The sequence below is a fragment of the Phalangium opilio genome, unplaced genomic scaffold (assembly GCF_054372755.1).
Source record: "Phalangium opilio isolate 3A_F unplaced genomic scaffold, DU_Popi_V2 ptg000002l_1, whole genome shotgun sequence".
In the NCBI taxonomy this organism is placed as follows: domain Eukaryota; kingdom Metazoa; phylum Arthropoda; class Arachnida; order Opiliones; family Phalangiidae; genus Phalangium; species Phalangium opilio.
Window position 1 is genome coordinate 15,165,123 of NW_028324144.1, and position 26,681 is coordinate 15,191,803.

General features: G+C 36.0%; 1 protein-coding gene across 1 annotated transcript; it reads right to left on the reverse strand.

The window, feature by feature from the left end:
* Positions 1-530: 530 nt before the first annotated feature.
* On the reverse strand, positions 531-26,681 carry LOC149720194 (acyl-CoA synthetase short-chain family member 3, mitochondrial-like). Its single transcript, XM_089865058.1, has 6 exons — positions 26,602-26,681; positions 26,241-26,548; positions 25,993-26,181; positions 25,800-25,934; positions 987-1,130; positions 531-640 (listed from the first exon to the last, which is right to left on the reverse strand). The coding sequence occupies exons 1-6, from the start codon at positions 26,630-26,632 to the stop codon at positions 587-589; spliced, it is 861 nt and encodes a 286-aa protein (XP_089721184.1). The 5' UTR covers positions 26,633-26,681; the 3' UTR covers positions 531-586.

The window sequence follows — 26,681 nt, forward strand, 5'->3', positions numbered from 1 at the left end:
CAGATAAATCCGATTCTATCCCTTTAAATAAATTGAAATCGCACTTTCTTAATATAAATGGACATCGCTTATTTCGAAAATCAAACTCATTTAATTTTTAAGAAATTCAGATTTGAGTAAATTTCTCCTCTTGGAGCACGTGCTTGAAATTACACTTTCAAATTCTGTATCTATTAATGGGAAGCTGTATTATGTATCATACAATCGTGTATCAATTCTCTGTGGTGAACGGTTTTTGCATTCAAGATTAAAAAAATGAAAGGACAAAGACATTTTAAAGAAGGTATATACTGTGGGTTCTATCGGTGATTCTGATTGAAAAATGTTCTGTGACCTTACCGCACCAGTTACCGTTTTGAAGTTAGTGTTTTACGGATGACACCTAAAAAATTATTATGAAACTGAAAGACAATTAAATGAAAATGTAATACTTCTACCTATGAAATTCAATGGATCATCCGTAAATTACAATCATAACTTGAAAATTGCGGCTCGGATGGCAAAATTTCATAGAGCAAAATGGACTCAAAATCGCTCATAAAACCCGCTGTGGGAATACCATGTTTATATATACACGTATGTGTACTTACGAGTCACTGACGAGTCTTGTGGCATACCCTCCAATTGAGTGGACTATACCCTAAAATATTTAGAAAAGCATTTCAGATATTAAAACACATATCTTTCTCCTCGCATGAATTACAATACTGCACTAAGAAGAATTCAATCACGTTACTAAGGTTAGGAGGACATAGCTTCAGTCTCAGGTTCTATGTTAGACACTTTTTGGGGAAATGTTTGGTTCTAAAACTGATACAGATCGAACTCTAGCAATTTCATATTAATTTACTATTTGCATATATGATTGTTTTACTATAAAATTAGTTAACACTGAGTCATATATGTTCAATCAATCAATTATGACGAGCTTTACTGTCACGAAGTCTCCAACGATTTTGTAACGTGAACGAATTATTTATACCAACTTTTGGTTTCCCAGTAGAACCTGAAGTATATATAACAAAGATAGGCGAGGTAGCTTCAACAGCCACACAGTTTGGTTCAGGTTTAGCAGTTCTCAATTTCGATTCCCAATCATGATCTCTTCCAACTGTCATCATCACTGGAGGCTAGAATTCAAGAACAACAATAAAAGAAAAACGAGATTTGAACTGTTAAGACCCGAACAGACCAAGAAATCTCAAACAAGATTTCTGCTATTTCAATCTTTTCAGCTTAGAAACATATGGATGAATAATTTCCGAAGTTTCATTGAATACAATTAATATTAAGTATTACGTCTTGTACTTTTTAGTAATACATACTTAAAATTAGTAAATTACATCCTTTTATCCGGTTGGACTTACGTGGTTTTATCCTGGCTAAAATCATAGAGAAGCGTACTGTTTGACATACGTTGTTTTAGAGCGAATAGAGCGAAGTTTTTTGTTGAGACAATACGTAGTGCTTGTTGCACCCGGGTCAAGTACCACACGCGATGTAGCAAACTTCCACTCCGCAGTTAAGCCAAAATCTAGTTGATGGAAACATAGATTGACCAGTTTTTTCCTGTGAGGCGGCTTCATCTCTTAAACCGTTTAATTGTTGCAACTGTCGAAAAGTGCTCATCAATTCCGATAATTTTACGAAAGGGTGGACAGTGACGGCTCCATGATGAATTTCATCAGGCACAATGCAGAGACTAAATGGGTTGATGGTATATCATCAAGCCATTACTTTGAATTTTAAAATCGACCAGAAAGGGTATGGTGCATTGAGATGTTTTCCAATGGAAACCCTGAACGGCATCCTGTACGACAAACGGAAAGTTTTCCGCGAAGTCAGCAATACTACTTGTAGTAGTCTTTTCATTCTCTCAAATATTTGGTTTGAGTCTTGGCTACGAGGTGTTGAATGGAAAAATACATTTAATGGTATTGTCGGCCCAGCAAATCGCTTAGTGTTTAGAGCTGCTCTTCAAAACACGGTTGAAAAGCAAATCATAACTTCACCACTTTATAAATGGGCTACTGAACACATTGATGGAATTGAATTCATTTATGTGATAAAAGATGATGTTAAAACACATCTTCAGTGGCAGAAACATTCTCTAAAGCTTCAACTGTGGTTGGAACTAAAAGTCATCATAAGTGGACTTCGTATGTATTGTATCTTTAGTCATCAATTTTGTTCGACAGTTACAGTTTACCAACCAGAGGTCAAGTAGATGAAAATTCCTACACAGAAAAAACAACTTATAGGTTTTGAGCACATCCATTTGATTTAAACATGTTGAAAATCTAAACCCCTAGATTTGACGTGCGAAAACTAAACACCAACTAGTAACAATGGGTGTAATAGCTAAACATATAAAAACTAAACACAACAGCGCATTGAAAGCCTTTAAAAACACGTTTAAAATCTAAACTTATCGTAAAGTGAGCATAACCCGAAACGCCAGGGTTTAAACGTGTTCAAAAAATAATCTAGGTGTAAAGGATATAAACATATTGACGTCATGTAGTTTACTCGAGCATCTGAGGAAGAATAATTAATATTTTATTTGGTGAATCGGTTTTAACCCCTTCTCATGCCGAGAGGCCAAGGTTCAGAAATTTGGGAATGGGGTACATTCATTCGCTGGTGCTTGACACGTCAAAAGTCAGACTTTTCTCACAAAAATCCATATTAGAACTTTGCCCATATTTAGTAAATAAATAAAATTTTATTTTTATATTAGTTTGGTTTATAATATAACTGGGTTTAATTTTGAGTTATGAATCCTAATTTTAGAAAAGTGTTGCTCATTAAACGGTTTGACTCACGCTAAAATTGCCTTCAAAAATGTTTCAGTGTCATTTATGTTGCGAACTGTAAGTTTAGATCAGAGGTTTAGTAATTATGACCAATCAAAATATATTATTTGTTATCTTGGCGTACCAACGTAAAAACATCAAAATGGGGTTTTCTATTAAAAATCAAGATGATTCTAAACTTGCAAATGAGTGTATAGAGTGTTTACCCTTTTTAAGCCTTTCTAGGCACCTGGGACCGGTCAGGTCAGTTCAACGTTTTTGCTAGGGGACGACCACGTTGACTGTTTTACCATTACCAGGGTACTTATATTTGTACGCGGCGATCGGCTAGGGTTACGAGAAACGTCTAGCCTTCCAATGGCGGGGTCTTCCTCCAAACGTTCACGCAATTGCGATGTTCTTATCTACAGCTGCGATTCGAATCCTTTATATACTACCTATTTGAGTAAGGCGAAGCAACAGGCGTATGCTTCATTTCAAACGTCAATATTAGTCAAGTCTTTCAAGAATGTTTAATTGTTCTTTTTTAAAACGATGTAAAGCTCAATAAGGCGAACAACTAACGAAGAAAATGTCAAATATTAATTATATATTTATTTTAATATTTAAGATAATCTTGTTTCTCAATTCAAAATTAATACGGAAAGAGTTAAAAAGCAGTGTATGTTTTTGTCTGTGTGTGTCCGTCCGTTGTTACACTAGTGCGCTGCGTTAGCATTTCGCTTTTCTTTGATGTGTAAAGAAATCTTACAGAACCTTAGTATTCACTTTTTCCATAATATAAAGTGAATATGTGGAAATATGTTTCGTAACTACGATGCATTTAGTACTTTTCTAGCTTTAAAGCTCTGTTTCATTTTGATATTCCAAGGATATTTTTTAATATTATTATTTGAAATTGCTGTTTATTATTACTTAAGCTATACTACATCTGTATATAGAATAATCCTTGCTATAAAGATTTCATGATGGAAGATTAGGTCTGGACTCAATCGGATAAATCAAGTATTATCCGCAATAGGCTTAGTGAACCAAAGAGTAAATAATTGAGACCTGGGGTGAACTAAACTGTGGGTTTTTATTTTCGTGTCTGTAATGAAGGGACATTAACGGTTCAGAGTGAGCCGAAAGTTAATTACACGTTTAAATAATCAGGTTTAGATTTAATAATAGAAGAACGCATCGTGGCGGCAATTAGATCAGTGAAAGGGCTAATCGTTATCGGGTTATAGCTTAGAAGTTTTCACTCATATTATGGTGCGTAATGATTCACAGTGCGTCTAACCACAAGTCAGCTTTGGTGATATTTAACGTTAACAATCATGTTGGCAAATTTACTGATTTAAGTGTGTCCAAGACATATCTTTATTGGATGTAAATGTCGTCTGCTTTACTGTATATTCGCTATGCTTGGAATACTGCATTAATAATTCGTAAATTTTTACTTCAAAAAAGAGAAATAATTCTATATCTAGGTTAATTATTTTGTAGCAGTAGTCCTCCTTTTGACTCGGAGAGGTAATATTTTGGTTTTTCCAACTTGTTACACTAGTGCAAAGCGTTAGCAGTTCGCCTCGTGTAAAGAAATCCTTCAAAACCTTAATATTTTCAATTTTCATAATTTAAAAGTAATATATAGATTTATTTTTCGTATTTTCGATGCCTTTGGTAGTTTTGTAGCTATAAAGATCCGTTTTATTTTGATATTCCAAGAATAATTTTTATATTATAATTTGAAATAGTTGTTTATATATTACTTAAGCTATACCACATCTGTATATTAACGTTGGAAAAATACATGCGGGTTAGACATAAACGTTTTCAATCTGAACGCGTTTGAAACATAACGTTTTCAATCTAAACGCGTTTCAAACATATACGTTTTCAATCTTAACGCGTTTGAAACATGAACGATTTCAATCTCAACGCGTTTGAAACATAAACGTTTTCAATCTGAATGCGTTTGAAACATAATCGTTTTCAATCTAAACGCGTTTGAAACATAATCGTTTTCAATCCAAACGCATTTGAGACCTAAACGGTTTCAATCCAAACGCGTTTGAGACCTAAACGTTTTCAATCCAAACGCGTTTGAAGGCTAGTTTTCACTGGGCAAAAACGCGGCGGAAAAGGCCTTCCGCGGAGTTTGCGTAAAAATATTTTACGTAAAATATTTCGGAAAGCTAGCGATTTTACGTGGAAATGCACGGAATTGAAGTTCTATCTTTCCGCCGTTATTTAAAAAAACGCAAAATAGTAGCCAATCACTGACGGTCTTGTGGTGGCGCTTTAACGTAGTCTCGCGCTATCTATTTTCGCGCACTTTGCCCTTTGCTTTGACGGAAGTCTTCTTTCTGCTAGATGCGCATGCGCTAAATAAATCCGCAAAAAACAAAACGCCGGAAAACGTCTTTAGTGAAAACCTGTCGCGGAAACGTTGCTAACTTTCCGCCAAAATGAAAATATTTTGCGCCGCTTTGCGCCGCGTTTTTGTCCAGTGAAAACTAGCCTTGAGACCTAAACGTTTTCAATCAAACGCGTTTGAGACCTAAACGTTTTCAATCCAAACGCGTTTGAGACCTAAACGTTTTGAATCCAAACGCGTTTGAGACCTAAACGTTTTCAATCCAAACGCGTTTGAAACATCAGCGGTTTCAATCTAAACGCGTTTCAAACATAAACGTTTTCAATCTAAACGCGTTTGAAACAGATACTTTTTCTATCTATGCGTGTTTGAATCGTAAACATTTTCAAACTATACGCGTTTGAAAAATAAAAATTTCAGAACTAAACGCGTATTAGCTGGGCTCGTGTTTAAAAAGGCGTTGCATTTTCCCGTTTAGGAAAACGTTTAGAATCTTAACATCGTTTTTTCTGTGTATATTCTTGGTTTTGAAGATATTGCCATCGGTGTATGACGAAAAGCCGTATGTTGGCCGTACAAAAAGCCATCAAAGAAAAACTTGACTTTCTTTGATGTAAGAAATGTGATAAAATTAACTGCGAAGTATCATGGCAGGCGAAAGAAGGTTTTGTACCAATAAATTGAATTTTACACATTTTATCTGCTCCTGTCTAAAAATCTCGTACTCGAGGCTTACAAAATAAAAAAGTTCCTAAAATTTGTTTCTATTATGCTCAAACCCTCTTTGAAAAACGGACAGAGGGATGCCAGATTTATAACCTTGAACTCGCCAAAATAAAATTGGAAACAAGCCCAAAAAATGCCAATCGATAATTCGAAAAGCAGTCCAAAAACTGACTAAGATCTAGATTTGGAATAAATTTCAATGCATATTGCATACTAATACCAATTATGAAACCCAAAACGAAATGAAGCTATTTATAAATTGACAAATTATAAGCTGCTAAAAAGTTGACAGTACTATTTGTTGGCTTCTTGGACATTCTAATGATCTTGGCCTATTGGTTGTATTTTAAGTACTGACCGCCAAAGAAAAACCCCGACAATCCCAATTTCCAGCCAAAACTTTTATTTCCAGGAATATTTTAGAGAAACCCAATTGGCGGCTTTCCAGCCCAATATGACATCCCTGTAAATAAGATTTTTACCTCTTCGAATAAAACTGATTCATTAAATTTTTTTCAAACGTCAGTTTTTTGTGAAAATGTGAAATCGTGAATTTAGTGTCTTAGGAAGTAAATAGCAGGGTCCATTTATATATTAAAGGAAAGCTTTTTTAAGCATCTATAAAAATATGTTATCAATTAATGGAATACTCTCCCTCGTAAACTACCGAATTTTAACGCTAGATATAGAGACCTTCAGGGACCGTGTACGTTTTATTTGAAATATTTACATCAGCCACCATTGGCCAATTGAGTCAAGTGGTACAAAGACCTTACACAGGGGCGTGCCAACTACGGGGGCAGCGAGGGCGAAGGCCCCGCTCTGGTGACTGAGTCTTTTTAGTACAAAAGTTTTCAATACCTAGTGTACAATTGTTGTACAAGTGAGAGAAAGTCAGTTTTTGGAAGTGATTAAGAAAATACAGGTTGTAATCATTAACATGTTTGTAATACTCATAAATAAAACATTTCAAGTTCTACAATTTTTACTCCGTGTAGTTATGTAATAACCAATGGAGTTATGCGCTGAAGCCCAGTTATTTAGTGTGATCAAAAGTTGATGAGAGGAAAAGTATGAAAATGGCCAAAAGTCGCGAGTCATCAGAGTTTCGCCGTAGTTGACCGTTTTATTAGCGTAGCTATACTGGGCCAGTTCACTCCCTTAAAATAGGTCTTGTGTTAATTCGCGGTTACGCGGTTACCGTAGTTTGCTATTGCGTATGCTATAGCTTCCTCGATTTGTGTTTGTAGTCAGGACAGAGTAGCTGGTAATGTTTTATAAGGTATTTGAAGGTATAATATGGATTTAAGTAAGGTTATCGAAGCCATAGAAGAGCACATAAAACTAGATACGTTTAAAACAAATCTCGGTAATTTAGCTATAGCGCGAGCAGCTTGCGTCGTAATGCGCGTGATCGAGTGGGCTAAAGGAGCAAAAATGTCTGAACTACTTTCAGGCGAGAGTTTGCAAGTCCATCAGTCACTATAGGCCAGGACAGATAGGCTAAAATAGGGCTTGACCTAGAACATTTGAACATAAAATTGGTGTATATGTTGTATTTGACCGAACAAAAAATACACTAAAAGTCCCCTGCTGTAGAGCGCGAGCCTTCGCCGCCATCTTGGAAAATAGCCGCCGGGAATGTCAGCATCAATGTATTCCACATTCTTCTTCAAAAATTACGAAAATTTGTGCATACTATGAATGTAACCACATGAACATCATAGTAAAATTGCACAGCTCTGTGTTTGACAGTTTGGTCGCCATACTGTAAAATGGCCGCCGTGAATGCTAGGTACAGTTTATTTCACCATGTTGTTGAAAATTATGAAAATTTATAGATATTATAAAAAACGCTGTGTGAGCCTCATAGTAAAATATTGAAGCCATTCATGAGATAGTTTGGACGCCATGTTGGAAAATGGCCGCTGGGAATGTCATTTAGATACAGTATACTTTTCCAAAATTATGAAAATTGGTAAATTTATTGTTGAAGACCGTCTAAATATCGTACTTAAATATTGAAGACGTGCTGCTGATAGCTTGGGCGCCATCTTGGAAAATGACTGCTGGAAATACTTAATATATTTCAAACATATAAATCTTTTCGAAATTCCTAGTAGATGATTTTAATTAACGTAATAAACCCCATAAAATAGCCATCTCTATTATTGACACCATCTTTAAAAATGGCCACTGGAAAATTATTACCCTAAATTCTGAAAAAAATGAAAAGTTATTCAAAGCTCTAATTCCCAACATGTTGATTAGGGTATATAATTTAATTAGGGGGTTTATACATTCTCGTTTTGTTAAAGATTAGATTTAAGACAAATCTTTAACAGTTCGTTCATATTCATCTCGTCAGCCTGAAGATTGTTTTCATAATAATTGCATGTCAGAGGCCTTGATTAGGCGCAGCACCTAGCTGGGGGCTCATCATATTCCAAATTGAACCTTCGGAAACGCCGTCAAGGCACACGGGATCGGCCAGCGGCCCCAACAAACCCCCTTGAGCAGGTGACAGAAGCTGGACACCGTCAGCGGCGAGCCCAGCCAGAAGGTGGTCGGTGACAGGGAACAATTAAGGCAGCAGGAGGCTCGAGGGGACGGAGGATTTCCCTCCAGGCACATCAGTACCACACGACCGAAACAATGTATCCGCGACCCTCAGAGGGTTGCCAATATCGGGGTGAGCCAATTAAGGCAACATCTGGGAGGGGGCGAAGCGGCTGAGCAACACCTTCAGGGAACGGGGCAAGGAACGGCCTGAGCCAAGGGCGAACCCGAGCAACTCCCGAACCGGCACACAGAACTCGGGCTCCCTCCGCCACAAGAAGCCCTTTTGATCTGATCCATCACACCTAGAACAGCAACAATGTCCACGCAATGCTGAGCAAACTAATTCGGATCGTCTACATAAACAGTTCTTTACACAAGAGGTTCCGCAGTTACAGATAATGAGTATTAAACGTTGGTCTTGGATGGCGTGGATTGGAATTAGGATTCGGGATCGCGAACAGATCCCCATTCTTCGCAGTTTAAATGGTTTCCTAGCTATTGTAGTATCTTGGTTCTTTTGCTAGACTATCACACCCGAATTGCAACGTCTTCATTCTTAAATCTGAAACCAAAACGACACCAAGAAGAGAATCTCAATTGAGGCTTTTGAGAACAAGTTGGGAAAACCAAAATATTACCTCTCCGAGTCAAGAGGAGGCGTACTTACAAACTTATTTACCCAGATATGGAAATGTTTCTTTTTTTATGAACAAATACTGAAGTTAATTTTATGAAATATTAAAGAGGTATACAAAGCATAGCGAATATACTGTAAATCAGACGACATTTTACATCCAATAAGGATATACTTGTACACATTAAAATCATCCGATGGGGGAAAACGGGAAATGAAGAGATAAAACTTTGGAGGGATATTACCTTTACGTGTTTGTAAAGGCCCAATTTTCTACTCCTCAACTGTATACCCTCTATGTTCAAAGCCAGATTCACAACAGGGTTGCCGTGTAAACACTATCCTCTCGTTTCACCTCGACGATTTTCTTAATTTGTCAACATGACTGTTAACGTTACATAACACCAAAGCTTATTTGTGGCTACACGCACTGAAAGTAATTGCGCGCCATATAACGCATGAAAACACGAAGCTAGAACCCGATAACGATCAGACCTTTCACTGATATGCGCTGCCTTCAGCAGAGCTCACCAAAAAAGACAGCGGAATTTTGGAAAACGTTAACCGGTGAGCTCTGTCGTCATAGCTTTGCTGAACGCTTTTCTCCGGTCATCGGTGTTTTAAAAATTACGCTAGTGCAATAAAGCGTGCAAGGTACCAAGGCTTAACAAAAATTGTAGAATAACATATTTATAGAGATAGATAAAAACAACTTTCATAATTAAAATTAGAAAAACTAACATGCCTCTTAAAATTCTCGCGTGATCAACTGGTTTCACGCCAATTAAATAGGTATAGTCCCATCAGAATCAGTAGGGCTCGGGGATCGGTTAACTATTTTTCAAATAAATTAACATACTAAAATTTGTAAAACGAAGATTATATAAAAGTATTTCGTCTTGATTTGTTTTGGAAAAAGGTAGAGTGATGCAATTATTATTCGTAAGTATTTTTTCCGAAAAACTAAAATTTTCAACATAATCAGAAGAATTTTACTCCAAAAAGTTTTTTTGCGATACGTTTTATTCGATTTTGAATAAAAAGTTAAGATCCATACATTTCTTGATACAAATGTGGTTTTGGTTTCACTTATCGATAAGCAATTGGACGAGTAACCGCCACTATTATTTTTTTACGATAAACTCTGATCTTTTTTAAATTGTTCGAGCTCATTACTAACGAAAATAAGCAAAGTTTTAATCATTGACAAATAATTGTACAGTACTAAAAAACCTAATAATGATATGAACTATCAATATAAACATTGTGATTGGCAATATTTTCAAAAGTATATAATACTTCTCTTCGAGAGAAGTGTACCACAAAGCGGATAAGAACATTAAAAGCAACGTTACTAAACCGAATCACATACGCGATAAATAGTACCCTCATCACTACTCTATTAGCACTTGACTATTTCCTAAGGCGTGCACTGTTAAAAAATATTGTCCAAAATTGGATGTAAATGGATCCAAACGGCTGACTCTGAGACAGCACAGTTTTTTTTATCTATTTTTGGATAACGTAAAAAGGGAGGGTTGAACGATAAGCCAGATTTGAAGCCTCATCCAAAATTGGATCCAGAATCATCTATTAAGGGATCGATTATTACCCAGAAATGGTCAGGATATTATCCACACATCAATCAAACCCACATTGGACAAATTTCAAACCAATATAAGGCTAAAATCAAACCCTCATTGGACAATTTCTAACCGATATTGGACTAATATCGAACTCATATTGGTGTAATAGACAGTTTTCACACATGGAGGATTCATACCTTTTACACCAGGAAACTGGGCTATCTGGAGGACAAAAGAAGACGGGTTTTTGTTCTCCAGATAGCCCGGCCTCCTGGTGTAAAAGGTATGAATCCTCCATGTGTGAAAACTATCTATATGTAACCGACATTGGACAAATGTCGAACAATATTGGACTCATATGAAGCCAATATAGAGGCTAGATTTTTTCCTTCACCGAGTGATGATTGTTTTGGAAACGTTCTGTTCTCGATGTATCCATCTGTCTGTGTGTTTGTGTGTCTGTCTGCCTGTTGTCACACCCCAGGGGATCGCGTTCGCAGTTTCCTAATCTGAACAAAAGGGTTCTCAATTTCCGGAACGTATTCACAGTTGACGGATATCTGAAAAACTGAGCTGACCACTATTCTATTAACTGTCATCACCAATCTAACTACACCATTTTAAGGTCTTTCAGACACTCGCGATGGAGGCATACTCTAGGAAAAACGTCTCTTAAAACGATACAACTAGGAGAATAATAAGTAACTTCAGATAAAAATAATTAATATCATATGATTTTAATAAATTATTTGAGAAAAACCTTTCTGAACTGAAAAATCTGTAGTCAAAGTTTATAAACGACGAGTAACGAAGATTGGGTATGAAGTCGATAGACTAGATACATTTAATAGTTTGTATAAAGCGAGATATTGAGACTTTACTCCACTGTACCATGAAACTCTTTCCAAAGTTAATATAGGATGAGTATTGATATCGTTAGTTGATAAAAACGGAATAGAGAAGCCATTTTCAAGTAAATGAACAAAATATGTTTCAAGTGTGATTCTCTGTAATATAGTAGGCGGTACGGACGGGTGGATTTTTACTTTTCATGAGAGACAGGCTTTGTACCTGACGTGTCTGTCTGTGTTTTGTTATTACTGCTGCAATTGCTTATCAATAAAGAGAAATGATTGCATATCTAGGTAAATAGGTATGTTAGTGATCCACAAATATTATTTCACTTCCCCTTTTTACCTTAACCCTTTTATATAACACTAACCCATCTTTGTTCGAGGCTAGGGCGTTTATGTTGAGATAATATAGATGGGTTTCGCACCAAGAATTGAAGGCACCCATTTTCGAATTAAAGCTAGCTTTATCCAGTATCCCCTTCTGATGTTACACATTAATTGTTGTTGCTTTTAACGCCATTTCGACGATACGGTAAGCGGTATCGCGAGATCCCTATTGGGAAAATATCACAGATATACGCTTTTGGTGCTTGGAGGAAAGTATTTTGCTATAGAGTCCACTAACGTAATAAATATGGCTTTTTGGAATTGGGTTTTATAGAAAAGATTGTAACAATAAGTGAGTTTGGCGATCTGATCATAAATAACTGATACGGAGAAAAGCGTATACGTGTTAAACTCTAATAAAAAAATAATAGTGACAATATTCCAGATGAAAGTCTACTTCAAAAAATGATTTGGATATTTTTTAGAAAGCTTTAATTACAAAATATTACGATAAAAGTTAGACTTCAAAGCAAGTGGATTTTATAATAGAATTTTTTTTTTATTTTAACCGAACGTAGAGTACGACCCTTTTTTCTACATAATTTTTTTTCGGAAAATTTTGTCGATTGAACACATTTCTCGGTTAAAATCTTACTAAGATTATTCAATCTTAAAAAATATCATCTAAAATTGTTGTATTGTTTAAAGAAATAAACTTCTGAAAAGTTTTCGATTATTTGTAGTTAATCGTATTTTTCGAAAAAATCGACCAAAAAACCCCGAGCCCTAAGAATCAGCAAGAGCTATTTGTAATAATACCTTCATGTTTTTACCGCCAAGCTGAGAACTACGCGTTTTACGTCACGTTATCCAAAAACCCGACTATTTTCTTTGGTGACCGCGCTGGTTCAGCGCTGAGCACCGTGACGTCAAAATTCAAAAACAAATTCCCTTTCTGTATGATATTGCTACCAGCGCTGAGCTCTGCTGAACGCGGCCTAGATTTTCACCATGATGCTTTATTCAATTATATAATCTAAGCCTGATTATTTAAAAGTGTATTTTACTTTCGGCCCACTCTGAACCGTTAATGTCTCTGCATTACAGAAACGAAAACCAAACCCAAGCGTTCACTTTTGGGTTCACTAGGCCTATTGAAAAATAAAAGTTCATTTGACCGACATAGTAGCGTTCTTCTTAATATCAATAACGAAAGGATTATGCTATAAACAGATGTTGTATAGCTTAAGTAATATATATACATCCATTTCAAATAATAATTATAAAAAATATTCCTGGGATATGCAAATGAAACAGAGCTTTAAAGCTACAAAACTACTAAAGGCATCGAAATTACGAAAAATATTTCCATATATTAATTTTACATTATGAGAAAACCAAATATTAAGGTTTTGTAGAATTTCTTTCCACATCAACGCAAGGCGAACTGCTAACGCGAAGCACTAGTGTAACTACGGACGGACACACACAGACAAACAGATAGACTGCTGTTTTACCCTTTCCGTATTGATTTTGTTTTGAGAGACAAGATTACTTTAAATACTAAAATAAATATAATAAATATAATTATTATAATATATTTTCTTCGTTAGTTGTTCGCCTTATTGAACGTTACATCGTTTTGATAAAGAACAATTAAACATTCTTGAGAGACTTGACTAATATTGGCGTTTGAAATGAAACATACGCCGTTTGCTTCGCCTTACTCAAATAGGTAGTATATAAGGGTGTCGAATCGCAGCTATGGATAAGAACATGGCAATTGCGTGAACCTTGGCGCAAGACCCCGTCAATGGAAGGCTAGACGTTTCTCGTAACCCTAGCCGATCGCCGCGTATGTCTTAACCCTATAGTTAGGCGGCATAACAATAAAATCATGCGTTTTGTGATTAAAGTATTAAACTTTCAGGGTAGCTTATACACATGGCGAAGGTTGATTTTTTTAAAGGAGGCGTTTTAAATTGTTGTTAAGACGGCGGCCATCTTGACAAAATGGCGATGAATGTGGGTATAGTTTAAATTAGCTATATCTCTGAAAGTTATCGTTAGATATTCTTCATTTTTACAGCAAACGAAAGTATTTAACGAATCAAATTTATATATTTAATTTTTTTAAATTTTACACCGATATTTAAATTATTACAATGACCGTTTAAGATATAAAACGTATTTATGAGGCATTAGAAAGCTCGGTTTCTTCGGTTTCGAATGATAATTTAAATTATGAAAATTAACAAATCAAAATTTAATATAGTGTATTATTTTCCCTTATTCTATTCTCAGGCCCACTTCGAAAAATAGCACAAAATCGTTGACAGACAAAATTATGAGTTTTCAATATTAATTGTTTTCGGCAACTGATTTATTTTATGGAAAGCCTTAGTTGCATGTTCAGCTAGTGACAAATATCCCATGCCTGCACTTTTAGTTCGTCCTTTATCAGAACATACTAAATTCTCGCTGACAATATTGGATTGACAGAGAACACATAGTTCCCAATTTATTTTGCAAGATGAATGTGCCGCCATATTGCTTAAAATGAATGTATAGGCTAAGTTAAATAAAATTCATAATATGAATTTCATTTATAATATTCGCAAACCATTTAGTAGAACTTGATATTTTTGATATTCAACCAAAACCTGTCATAATTCATAATCCAACACACGCGGTTGAACACGAACCTTTTGTTATGCGTCTCTTTTTCAAAAAGAGAAACAGATAGCTTTTAGTTACAGTTTACGAAAAATCCAACACCAGTCGAAATAATCCTTTATTAAGTGAAACCAGAAGTAATATAAGAAACCTCCCTACGGGAGGGAAGTATACAAGACGCCATAGGCATAACGTTAAAACACGCGATACATCCTCGTACCGCCAAATACCATATTCAGACACTATTGCTCATGGACAAGGTACGGTAGTCTTTCGATATGGTCGTTGGAAAAGGAAAGAGGAAAAAGCGCTTCAAACTAGTGTAGTCTGCTTAGCCGTCTGTCTTAAAGAAACAGGAGATTCCTGATTTTGTTAATAAATATTCACATACTTTTATTTCGAAACGAAAATCTAGTTTATTGTGAAGCCAAGAAGAAGATGAAAATTATGAATACAAGAATAAAATTTCGAGAAAGATAATAACACCATTTTGAAATCTATGTATAGTGTTAGTCATATACCTTGGCAAAGTAAGGGTTTATTTCAAATTTTACGCAAAGACCTATGAAAATCCTACAATCTAGTCACTGCCTGTCTATTAATGATTGATTATCATCAAAATCTAAAAATACTGCATGAATTATTTCATTGGAAAAGTTTAAAATTACAATGAGTTTGTGAAATTGACAAACTTAAGCAGCCGACGCAATCACTTAAGAAGCCGACGCAATCGCTTAAGCAGCCGACGCAATCGCTTAAGCAGCCGACGCAATCGCTTAAGCAGCCGACGTAATCGCGAGATCAGAGAATGTATTCCTACGCTCTACGCGGCCCAGCCCTATTTTTTAAACTTTGTTTACGGCCGTATAAGTGCGCGGGGACATTGGCGGTACGAGGATGTATCGGGAAAAATTCGCCTTTGTACACTTTCCTCCCGTAGGGAGGTTTCTTATATTACTTTTGGTGAAACCAAAACGTTTTCGCGCCTATGTTTAAAAAACGGAATATCCATTGTTACCATGCGTTTTTGACTTATTATCTATCTATTTATATTTATATAAATCAAAGTCCTGACTGACTGACTGACTGACTGACTGATAATCAACGCCCAGCCCAAACCGCTTGCCCTAGAAAGCTGAAAATTTGCAGGAACGTTACTCATAATTAGTAGGCACGTACTAAGAAAGATTTTTCCAATCCGACGCCATCTTAAAAAATGGCGCCCAGAAATGTAAAAAATATTCTCTATGCAATAAAGTACGCGCGTTTCAACCGATTTCACAAATATTTAGTACACTGGTTTGCTTTAACCTTAAGACGGGCTGAATGGTCTTTCAGGTTCGATTTTTCGCCATCTTTTTAAATGGCGGCCAGAAATGTAAGAAAATCTTCTCTATGCAAAAAGTCCGCGCGTTTCAACCGATTTCGCAAATATTTAGTACACTGGTTTCCTTTAACCTATAGATGGGCTGAAAGGTCTTTTGAGTTCGATTTGTTGCCATCTTTTAAAATGGCGGCCAAAAACTAATAAACCCTTCATTATGGAATAATGTCCACATGGAAAGTAATTAAAAATGTCCCGACGGGCAACGCCGAGTGTCTTCACTCCAAGGGTGCTATAAAAATATTAGTCATCAGTAAAATCTTCCCATTCTATATATCATTTTAATGGAAGTTCTTATTACACGCGAGCAACGCCGCGGGTGACAGCTAGTGTAGTATAAAACTTGAAAAAGAAAATGTACATGGAAATTTCCTTTAGAGAAAATTAATAGCTTTCCTTTTTTTTGGCAAAACTATAATTATTTGACTATTAATCATTTAAAGATTAATTAATATTATAATGGAAAAACCAACACTTCAATAATGCCTATATTTTAGGCAATCGTTTTCTGCAAGAATGAAAATGATCTAACGGTAACTTGCAGAGATATAGCCATTCAATATTATTATCCAGTCTACCGCCATTTTTTCAAGATGGCGGCCTTCACAACAACAATTTAAAAAGCCTCCATTAAAAAAATTTATCCTCCTCATGTGTGCAAGCTCCTCTAAAAGTGTGACACTCTAATCACAAAACGCACAATTAATTAAATTTTTTGGGCTATGCCGCCTAACTACTAAGGATGATGGTGGTGTTAGAAGCCTGGTGTGCAGACTGGTGTCCATGTAGGATGGACAAAGAATAGAAGATGGTGGTGTTTAAAAGCCAATAAGTTCAGACTGGTGTATATGGGGGTGGACAAATGAACAGAGTTGTTAAACAGGCCATGGAGTAATAGCCTGTAAGTCGAATACAATTTCCGGGACTGTAAATGCGGTCTGGAAATTGAATACACGTTTGCTCCGATTTGCAAACTGCGAACGCGGTCACGTGGGTGTAACAACGGACAGACAGACACACAGACACGTCGAAATTAGAACCTCTCCGTGACATACGTCACTCGGAGAGGTAAACAAGTTGGGAAAACCAAAATATTACCTCTCCGTGTCAAGAAGATTATATAAACTTAAGTATCCAATGAAAACGTTATTATGTTTCTGAGTTGGGGTTTCCCATTTTTGTTGTTGTTTTGAAAAATATATCGCAATGCACGGGTCTTGATAGATATAGGAGGCAATGAATGAAATATATCACAATGCACGGGCCTTGATAGATATAGGAGGCAATGAAGGAAATATATCGCATGCACGGGCCTTGGTAGATATAGGACGCAATGATAATCTCTCTCTTTGCACGAGAGGTTTATCTTTAATATATAAATAAATATAGCTCGGAGTTGTGGCGAGCTCCTGTAATCCAGCCCTTTGGAAGCTAGAATCGATGGATTGTATGAGCTATTTAATAAATATAATTATTTTTAATTATTTTAATCTTCAATAATTAACATTAATAATAGTTAAATCATTTAAAATAAAGTTATACCTATTATCTTCTCAAACTTTTCTAATATTGACGTTTAAAGTGAAGGGTACCCCTCTTGCCCGCTTTTTTCAAATTTGGGGTATATATACGATTCGTTTCCTTTATAATAGTAAGGAAAAAGCGCAATTGCGAAAACCTTTGGTGGCGATCCCACCTTAGGGAGGCTAGACGTTTCTCGTAACCCTAGCTGATCGCCGCGTATATCCTAAAACCAAACGATGATAATGGAGTAGAAGCCAATGATACAGATTGGTGTCTATGTGGAATAGACGGAAGACCAGTGGATGGTGGTGTTAGAAGCCAGTGTAAGTGCAGACTGGTGTCAATGTGGGATTGACAAAGAATAGAAGATGGTGGTGATTAGAAGCCAGTAAGAACAGACTGGTGTCCGTGTGGGATGGACAAAGACCAGAAGATGGTGGTGTGAGAACTCAAGTAGAGGAGCCATTTCCGTGACTGTGAAAGCAGTTCGGAAATGGCGAACACGTTTGCTCCGATACGCAAACTGCGAACGCGGTCACGTGGGTGTAACAACGGACAGACACGGCCGTTACAGAACCTCTCCTGGACTACGTCACACGGAGAGGTAAAAAAGGTTCAGAGAGCACTTCTTTCATTTACATGCTGTAACTGGATGTGGTTATGATAAGGCGGCGTTTAAAGTATTAAGATATAATCATTATCGATCAATACACTTGGAAATAGTTTTTTTAAGGTGATTAATACGTTCATGAAAATCATCTACTCAGTAAAGAAATATCGAAAAATTTATATATCAGTAATAAATTTTGCATTTCACGCAGTCATTTTCCAAGATGGCGCCCAAGCTATCGGCAGCACGTCTTCAATATTTAAATACGATGTTTAGACGGTCTTCAGTAATAAATTTACCAATTTTCATAATTTTTGAAAAGTATACTGTATCTAAATGACATTCCCGGCGGCCATTTTCCAACATGGCGTCCAAACTATCTCATGAATGGCTTCAATATTTTACTATGAGGCTCACACAGCGTTTTTTATAATATCTATAAATTTTCATAATTTTCCAACAACATGGTGAAATAAACTGTACCTAGCATTCATGGCGGCCATATTTCAGTATGGCGACCAAACTGTCAAACACAGAGCTGTGAAATTTTACTATGATGTTCATGTGGGTACATTCATAATATGCACCAATTTTCGTAATTTTTGAAGAAGAATGTGAAATGCATTGATGCTGGCATTCCCGGCGGCCATTTTCCAAGATGGCGGCGAAGGCTCGCGCTCTACAGCAGGGGACTTTTAGTGTATTTTTTGTTGGGTCAAATACAACACATGTACCAATTTTCATCTTTATGTTCAAATGTTCTAGGTCAAGCCCTTTTTTAGCCTATCTATCCTGGCCTATAGTGACTGATGGACTTGCAAACTCTCGACTGAAAGTAGTTCAGACATTTTTGCTCCTTGGTTTAACCATAGCCCACTCGATCACGCGCATTACGACGCAAGCTGCTCGCGCTATAGCTAAATTACCGAGATTTGTTTTAAACGTATCTAGTTTTATGTTTTCTTCTATGGCTTCTATAACCTTACTTAAATCCATAAATCAGCGCATAACTCCATTGGTTATTACATAACTACACGGAGTAAAAATTGTAGAACTTGAAATGTTTTATTTAGGAGTATTTTAAACATGTTAATGATTACAACCTGTATTTTCTTAATCACTTCCAAAAACTGATTTTCTCTCACTTGTACAACAATAGACCCTAAAATAAAAAAACAAGCTGGGCAGTCAAAAGCTGAGAGGAGCAACCGCCACGAAAGGGGGATGAAAAGGGAGGGCAATTCGGTTCAGTTCAGTTCTTTATTTTTCACCTCCCGAGCAGTCTGGGAAATAAGGATATTTTTTAAACTAGTCCTTGGGACCAGTGACCCGTAGTCCCCGAAATAATTAACTGGTCTCCGGACTGGTCCCAGCCTTTGTTCTCCTATAGATTTGCAATTAATAAACTGGTCCTGAGGACCAGTAACCCCCACTTCTTGAATTAAAAAACTAGTCCAAGCAATTAATAAACTGGTTTTGGACCAGAGGAAGTGTGCTATTTCCCAGACTGCTCCCGAGTCCCACTCCCAATTTCCCAAATCATAATATCGTCTGCTCGACCAAAATCCAAACATTAGGCTTAAGCTTGTCGATTTAGCGATCTTTACTTAATGCCGAGTTTACCCTCGTAATATTGTATATTATATTTGAGATATTTTGTAAATGGGGAACTTAAGACGTGGTTCGAAGTGTTGCGTCAACAACTGCAATAGTTTCTCTCGCACGCATTCCCATAAACCCACCATCAAGCATCAACCAAAGACAAAAAACAGTGCTGTGTTATGTTCAGCACTGAATATTGTAACCTGCGTTCAGGAATATTAACCATAAATGTCAACGCCGTATACTATAAGACTTCGGTTTTATCGATTACAGTTGACTGAACGCAGTTTAAGGAACCAATCAGGTTCGTCATACGGGTTGTCTTTTCCCAGCAAGCTCTGCGGCTACTGGAAAAACCGTTGGGATTTTGAACGATTACTTTTTTGGGTCTATTGTACACTAGGTAATGAAAACTTTTGCACTATAGAGACTCAGTCACCAGAGCGGGGGCCTTCGCCCTCGCTGCCCCCGTAGTTGGCACGCCCCTGTGTAAGGTCTTTGTACCACTTGACTCAATTGGCCAATGGTGGCTGATGTAAATATTTCAAATAAAACGTACACGGTCCCTGAAGGTCTCTATATCTAGCGTTAAAAATCGGTAGTTTACGAGGGAGAGTATTCCATTAATTGATAACATTTTTTATAGATGCTTAAAAAAGCTTTCCTTTCATATATAAATGGACCCTGCTATTTACTTCCTAAGACACTAAATTCACGATTTCACATTTTCACAAAAAACTGACGTTTGAAAAAAATTTAATGAATCAGTTTTATTCGAAGAGGTAAAAATCTTATTTACAGGGATGTCATATTGGGTTGGAAAGCCGCCAATTGGGTTTCTCTAAAATATTCCTGGAAATAAAAGTGTTGGCTGGAAATTGGGCTTGTCGGGGTTTTTCTTTGGCGGTCAGTACTTAAAATACCACCAATAGGCCAAGATCATTAGAATGCCCAAGAAGCCAACAAATAGTACTGTCAAATTTTTAGCAGCTTATAATTTGTCAATTTATAAATAGCTTCATTTCGTTTTGGGTTTCATAATTGGTATTAGTATGCAATATGCATTGAAATTTATTCCAAATCTAGATCTTAGTCAGTTTTTGGACTGCTTTTCGAATTATCGATTGGCGTTTTTTGGGCTTGTTTCCAATTTTATTTTGGCGAGTTCAAGGTTATAAATCTGGCATCCCTCTGTCCGTTTTTCAAAGAGGGTTTGAGCATAATAGAAACAAATTTTAGGAATTTTTATTTTGTAAGCCTCTAGTACGAGATATTTAGACAGGAGCAGATAAAATGTGTAAAATTCAATTTATTGGTACAGAACCTTCTTTCGCCTTCCATGATACTTCGCAGTTAATTTTATCACATTTCTTACATCTAAGAAAGTCAAGCTTTTCTTTGATGGCTTGTTGTACGGCCAAAATACGGCTTTTCGTCATACACCGATGGCAATATCTTCAAAACCAAGATTATCGGAATTTTCATCTACTTGTCCTCTGGTTGGTAAACTGTAACTGTCGAACAAAATTGATGACCAAAGATACAATACATACGAAGTCCACTTATGATGACTTTTAGTTCCAACCACAGTTGAAGCTTTAGAGAATGTTTCTGCCAATGAAACTGTGTTTTAACATCATCTTTTATCACATAGATGAATTCAATTCCATTAATGTGTTCAGTTCCTATAATGTGTTCAGTAGCCCATTGATAAAGTGGTGAAGTTATTATTTGATTTCAACCGTGTTTTGAAGAGCAGCTCTAAACACTAAGCGATACCATTAAATGTATTTTTCCATACAACACTTCGTAGCCAAGACTCAACCCAAATATTTGAGAGAATGAAAAGACTACTACAAGTAATATTGGTGACTTCGCGGAAAACTTTCCGTTTGTCGTACAGGATACCGTTCAGGGTTTCCATTGGAAAACATCTTATTGCACCATACCCTTTCTGGTCGATTTTAAAATTCAAAGTAATGGCTTGATGATATACCATCAACCCATTTAGTTTCTGCATTGTGTCTGATGAAATTCATCATGGAGCCGTCACTGTCACCCTTTCGTAAAATTATCGGAATTGATAAGCACTTTTCGACAGTTGCAACAATTAAACGGTTTAAGAGATGAAGCCGCCTCACAGGAAAAAACTGGTCAATCTATGTTTCCATCAACTAGATTTTGGCTTAACTGCGGAGTGGAAGTTTGCAACATCGCGTGTGGTACATGACCCGGGTGCAACAAGCCATCTTCTTAGGTGTATAAAATGTGATAAAATTAAATGTGAAGTATCATGGTTGTCAAAAGAATGTTTTGTACCAACAAATTTAATTTCATTTATTTAATCTGCTCCTGTGCAAAAATCTCGTACAAGAGGCTCATAAAAATATACAAAACCTAAAATTTGTATCTATTATGCTCAAATCCTATTTGAAAAACTTCGAGTATGACTGATTGATTTCAGATTTTTTTTTAAACGTTAGTTTTTGGAGGAAACGTAAAAACGTGAATTTAGTGTTTTAGGAAGTAAATAGCAGGGTCAACTTACACATCGAAAGAAAGCTTATTTAAACATCTATAAAAAATGTTAACAATTAAAGGGTAAGAGAATTTTCAATTTCATTTCATATTTTACTACGAAAGTGCTATTATGTTACACTTTCAAGTCTCTACTTTCAAAATATAAAATTATTAATGTAATTGAACCAAAGTTTCTATTTTTAAAATCCATTGAGAAATCACAAAAAACTCAGTTTCGATGCATCAACAATTTTGTCTTGTCGAGCTTGTTTGCCAGTTTGATGACATAACTATGACGTGAGGAAAAAACAGCTCGGGATTCCTTTAAGCGCGAGGTATACGCGTCTCGAGCTTTTCGCCAGTCTAAAATCTGGGTCTGATACCAGAGAGAGTGGCACCACCTCACGTGAAAAAATATATCCGTGACGTCGGACTACAGGAAACGTTTTAGCCTTTCTTAAAAAGAGGATTTCAAATAATTTCATATGAAACAATGCATATTGCCAAATAACCAGAAATCGGAGAATTAAAAGCTTGATATTTTTGAATTCACAGAAATTAATTCTACCTTTTGCTATATAAATCAGAGTTTTTTCAAACAAAGCTTCTCATTCCCTTTAAAAAATTTAAGTTGTTCCTAGGGGTTATAGGCCAAAGAAAGTGACCCCCAAATTACTCGTTATTAAAATATAACGGTTAAAGATAGAATAAATCTGAAACCATATTCGGATTTTACGCTTCTGAATATATTTATGAAATTATCTCAAAAAGTGAAGGTAAGGTTCAAGTTTATGTTTAATGGTACGAAAATGGATTTTCGCAGACTCGGAAAACGGGGGGTATTTTCAAGTTTTAATAATTTCTGAACCAATTCATATTTATCTCTCAAAATCTACAATTGTTCATTATTTGGCCGGAATTGAATGTGCCTAAAATTTCATGATGATCGGCCAACCTATGGTGGGACCCGTTGTCTTTCAGTCGGTCTGCTTTAGGCCGATTAGACTATGTATTTCAGCTGCCATTTTTGAATGAATCATTGCATAACGAGAACAACTCGTGAAGGAGCTATTGAAATACTTGGGGGTGTGGACGTTCTTCCTCCCTTAAATCCGTTTACGGTTGAACTGAAGACCCAGACGTAACAAATTTGATTTGTAGATATTATTATATCATAGTCTAAATGACAATTTTCTCAAGGCGTTATATCGTCTTAATATAGGCGGGTTTCTTCAGAATGAAAATCCAGGCGGGTTTCTTCAGAATGAAAATCCAATGGGTTTAAAAGTATTGCACCACAAGACCAATATATATATATTCAAAAAGCCATATTTGAAAGTCGCTATTATCAATATATTTAAAAAACGACAAACAAATACTCTCAGTTCATAATCTCAAAGGTAAGTTTGTTTTTCACTCTCGTTGCTAAGAGCAATTTCCATTATACATGTACATTATATAATGTAAGAGACGGAAGTTTTGAACAACTTCTAATAAATAACACCAACCCAGCCTTTATATACAGTGTCCTTTCCACCTGAGATTGATTCTCTCATTTTAGCCCCAGCGCCCATATTCTCCATTCCCTCACGCCAACCCCAAAAACCGGAATAGAAATAAAATATTTTAACTATATACACTTTCCAATAAATCGTCCAAATTTTTCGACAATGCCAATGTCTTTTTGTTACCTAAGAACCCCAAGAGCTGAAAGTGGATGTTTTTCAAAATCACGGACCCAATAAACTTGTTTTTCGCCTATGCAAAGCCACGAAAGCTGCTGAAAACTCATACGATAGCGCCAGTGTATTTGATTACATAATTAGAACAAGATCAAAGGGGGTAGCGGATCTTGCTTTAATTCGTTTCTAGCCTACACAGGATCTCCGTGTATCCTCCAGAGACGACAGGCAAAAGATGACACACAATGATCACAATAGCTAGTAGGACATTAAATGGATTTTCCGACTAATAAGTTATTTTCCAAAACTCTGCTCTGTTGAAGAAGGTTAACGAAATATACGGAACCAAAAAGTATTATATTCTGTATTTTCTTTGCTTGAGTAAACTAAGGTTACATTACTGTAGTTTTCTTGGGTTAGTTTGAATGATATAGAGAGTAAAATTAAAATAAAGATTCGGCTGCTGCTAATTGTTTAATAATGTAATGATTTTGAACAAAAAATTTTAAATAAAATCAACGCTGTCCTACATTAAGCTTATTCACCTAGAGATAAAAGTAATTTATTAGCTTTAATTATCATTTTAGAATAATGAATAACAGTTTCCATATACGGTATATTTTATGTTTCCTGTAAAGTTACTAAAGTCTTTATCTATTATGTTATTTATGATCCCATCTTTGCGTCCCTGTGATTTTAAATAAACTTGGAGTCAATAGGGGATATATAAGCAATGGTAAATTATTTCTGAGCACATGAACTCGTCGGTGAATGGGATCTCGCCACCATTGTAGGGAATACCTACCTGTGCGTCATTGGAACTTTTAACAGAGCATTAGGATATGCGATTTCCCAAGCACTACTAGTTTAAATGAAAACCTTTATGTGGTTCCCAAGTACTTTTAGTTTAAATTAATACCCTTATGTGGTTCCCAAGTACCTTTATTTTAAATTGAAACCCTTATTTGGTTCTCAAGTACCTTTAGTTTAAATTGAAACCCTTATCTGGTTCCCAAGTACCTTGAGTTTAAATTGAAACCCTTATGTGGTTCTCAAGTACTTTAAAACCCTTATGTGATTATAATAATCTTTCCTTTGAACATGAAACCCTTATGTGGTTATAATAATCTTCCGTTTAAATCAAAACCCTCATATGGTTAAGGTTTGTTCAATATTTGTGTGGTTAACCTTAGTTTTAAGATTATGTTAGTTTTAATTTAAGATTGCAATTGCTATTATTTTGCATGAAGTGTGCATGCACATTTTTCATGTTAGAGTTAAGTAAAAACGTATTATTATTTTTGGAGTTTATTATTAAATGATTTCTTGCCAAACTCCAAATCTGTTCCAAGGTATTAGTTATTCCAATACCACTAGACAAACGATGACCATATTTTAGTTAAGTTTCTAACTAACCCATAAGTAAAAGTTACGTGAGCTTCCCCAAGCTTATGACTACGCATGTTTATAGGCGAACCACAAGCTCAAGAATTTAAAGAGTTCGTTTTAAAGCGATGGACAATAGTTAATTTTTGTTCAAGATAAAAGAAGTCGGTTTCCACATGACCAGTCTTTGGAAAATAGGGCAGTTTTCCAACCGACGAGTTGGCCCGACGCCGTTGTTTAAATTTGTGATGTGGCTTACTGTTACTACTTAAATTTATAAAATTAACCATATCTCGAGTTCCGATTAATTATAAATTGGCTGCAACGTAATGTCTGTTAAGGGAGTATATGTTTCGACACTAAAAGCCCTAAATATCAATGTTGCTAAGCAGTTGGAGACTGGAAAATTTCAATGTTAAGTATCTCTATAGTTCTTAACATATCTTTTACCTCTGCTCTTTTTTTGGAAATGATTAAATACCTTGCTTACATACCTTTTAAAATATCTTAATAGATCGATCCCTTGTTTATGTTCTATAAATTACCTGTCCCTCCCTGTTGTAAACCAAAACGCTGTCCGGTGAATGACTGGCTGCCAAACAAGCTTTATCGAGTATTTCTTTGTAGTTGATCCAACCATTACTGTGATATCCATTTGTTGCGGTTAAAATGACCTTAGGCTTAATTTTTACATATTATTAAAAAAAATTGTTATAAAAATATTTTTACAATAATTACTTTAAAATGGTCTATTCTGGTCGACAAATCGAGAGCTGGAAGCCCACTTGGCATTGCGCAATGTATGGCTCCAATTCTACAACAGGCTAACATTCCAAACACACCTTCCACCATCATGGGCATGTAAATCATAACTTTATCTCCCTTCCTCACTTCAAATTCTTTTAAAACTCCCGCTAAACGTGTCACCTGATATATTGAAAATTGTTGAAGTTTCTTTATTTTTACCAATGAGAAGAAACGCATACCTCATTGTAGAGTTGATTATAAGTATATGAACCAACTACATTGTTTACAACGCTTTGGTAATATAAAACCACCATGTTGCCAAAGCCTTCTTCAATATGTCTATCCAAACAGTTAAAACACATGTTAAGTTCACCGCCTGTGAACCATCTCGTGATCGGAGCGTCTGACAAATCACATGCCGTGTCCCACATCTTTGACCATGATAATTTACTAGCAATACTACTCCAGAAAGCATCCTTTTTTTCAATGGCGTCATTACAAAGATGATCAAGATGGAGTTTCTTTGCCTCAAATGTCCCCAAGTTGTCTGCATAGAAAAATATTATACTAATTATTACCTTTTGTTGAGTAGAATAAAACCTTGGGTTTCCGAGTTTTCAGTCGATGCCATTGGTGCTAATAATTAAAGCTACTTTTTTCAATTTTTAGTGGGTGTCGTG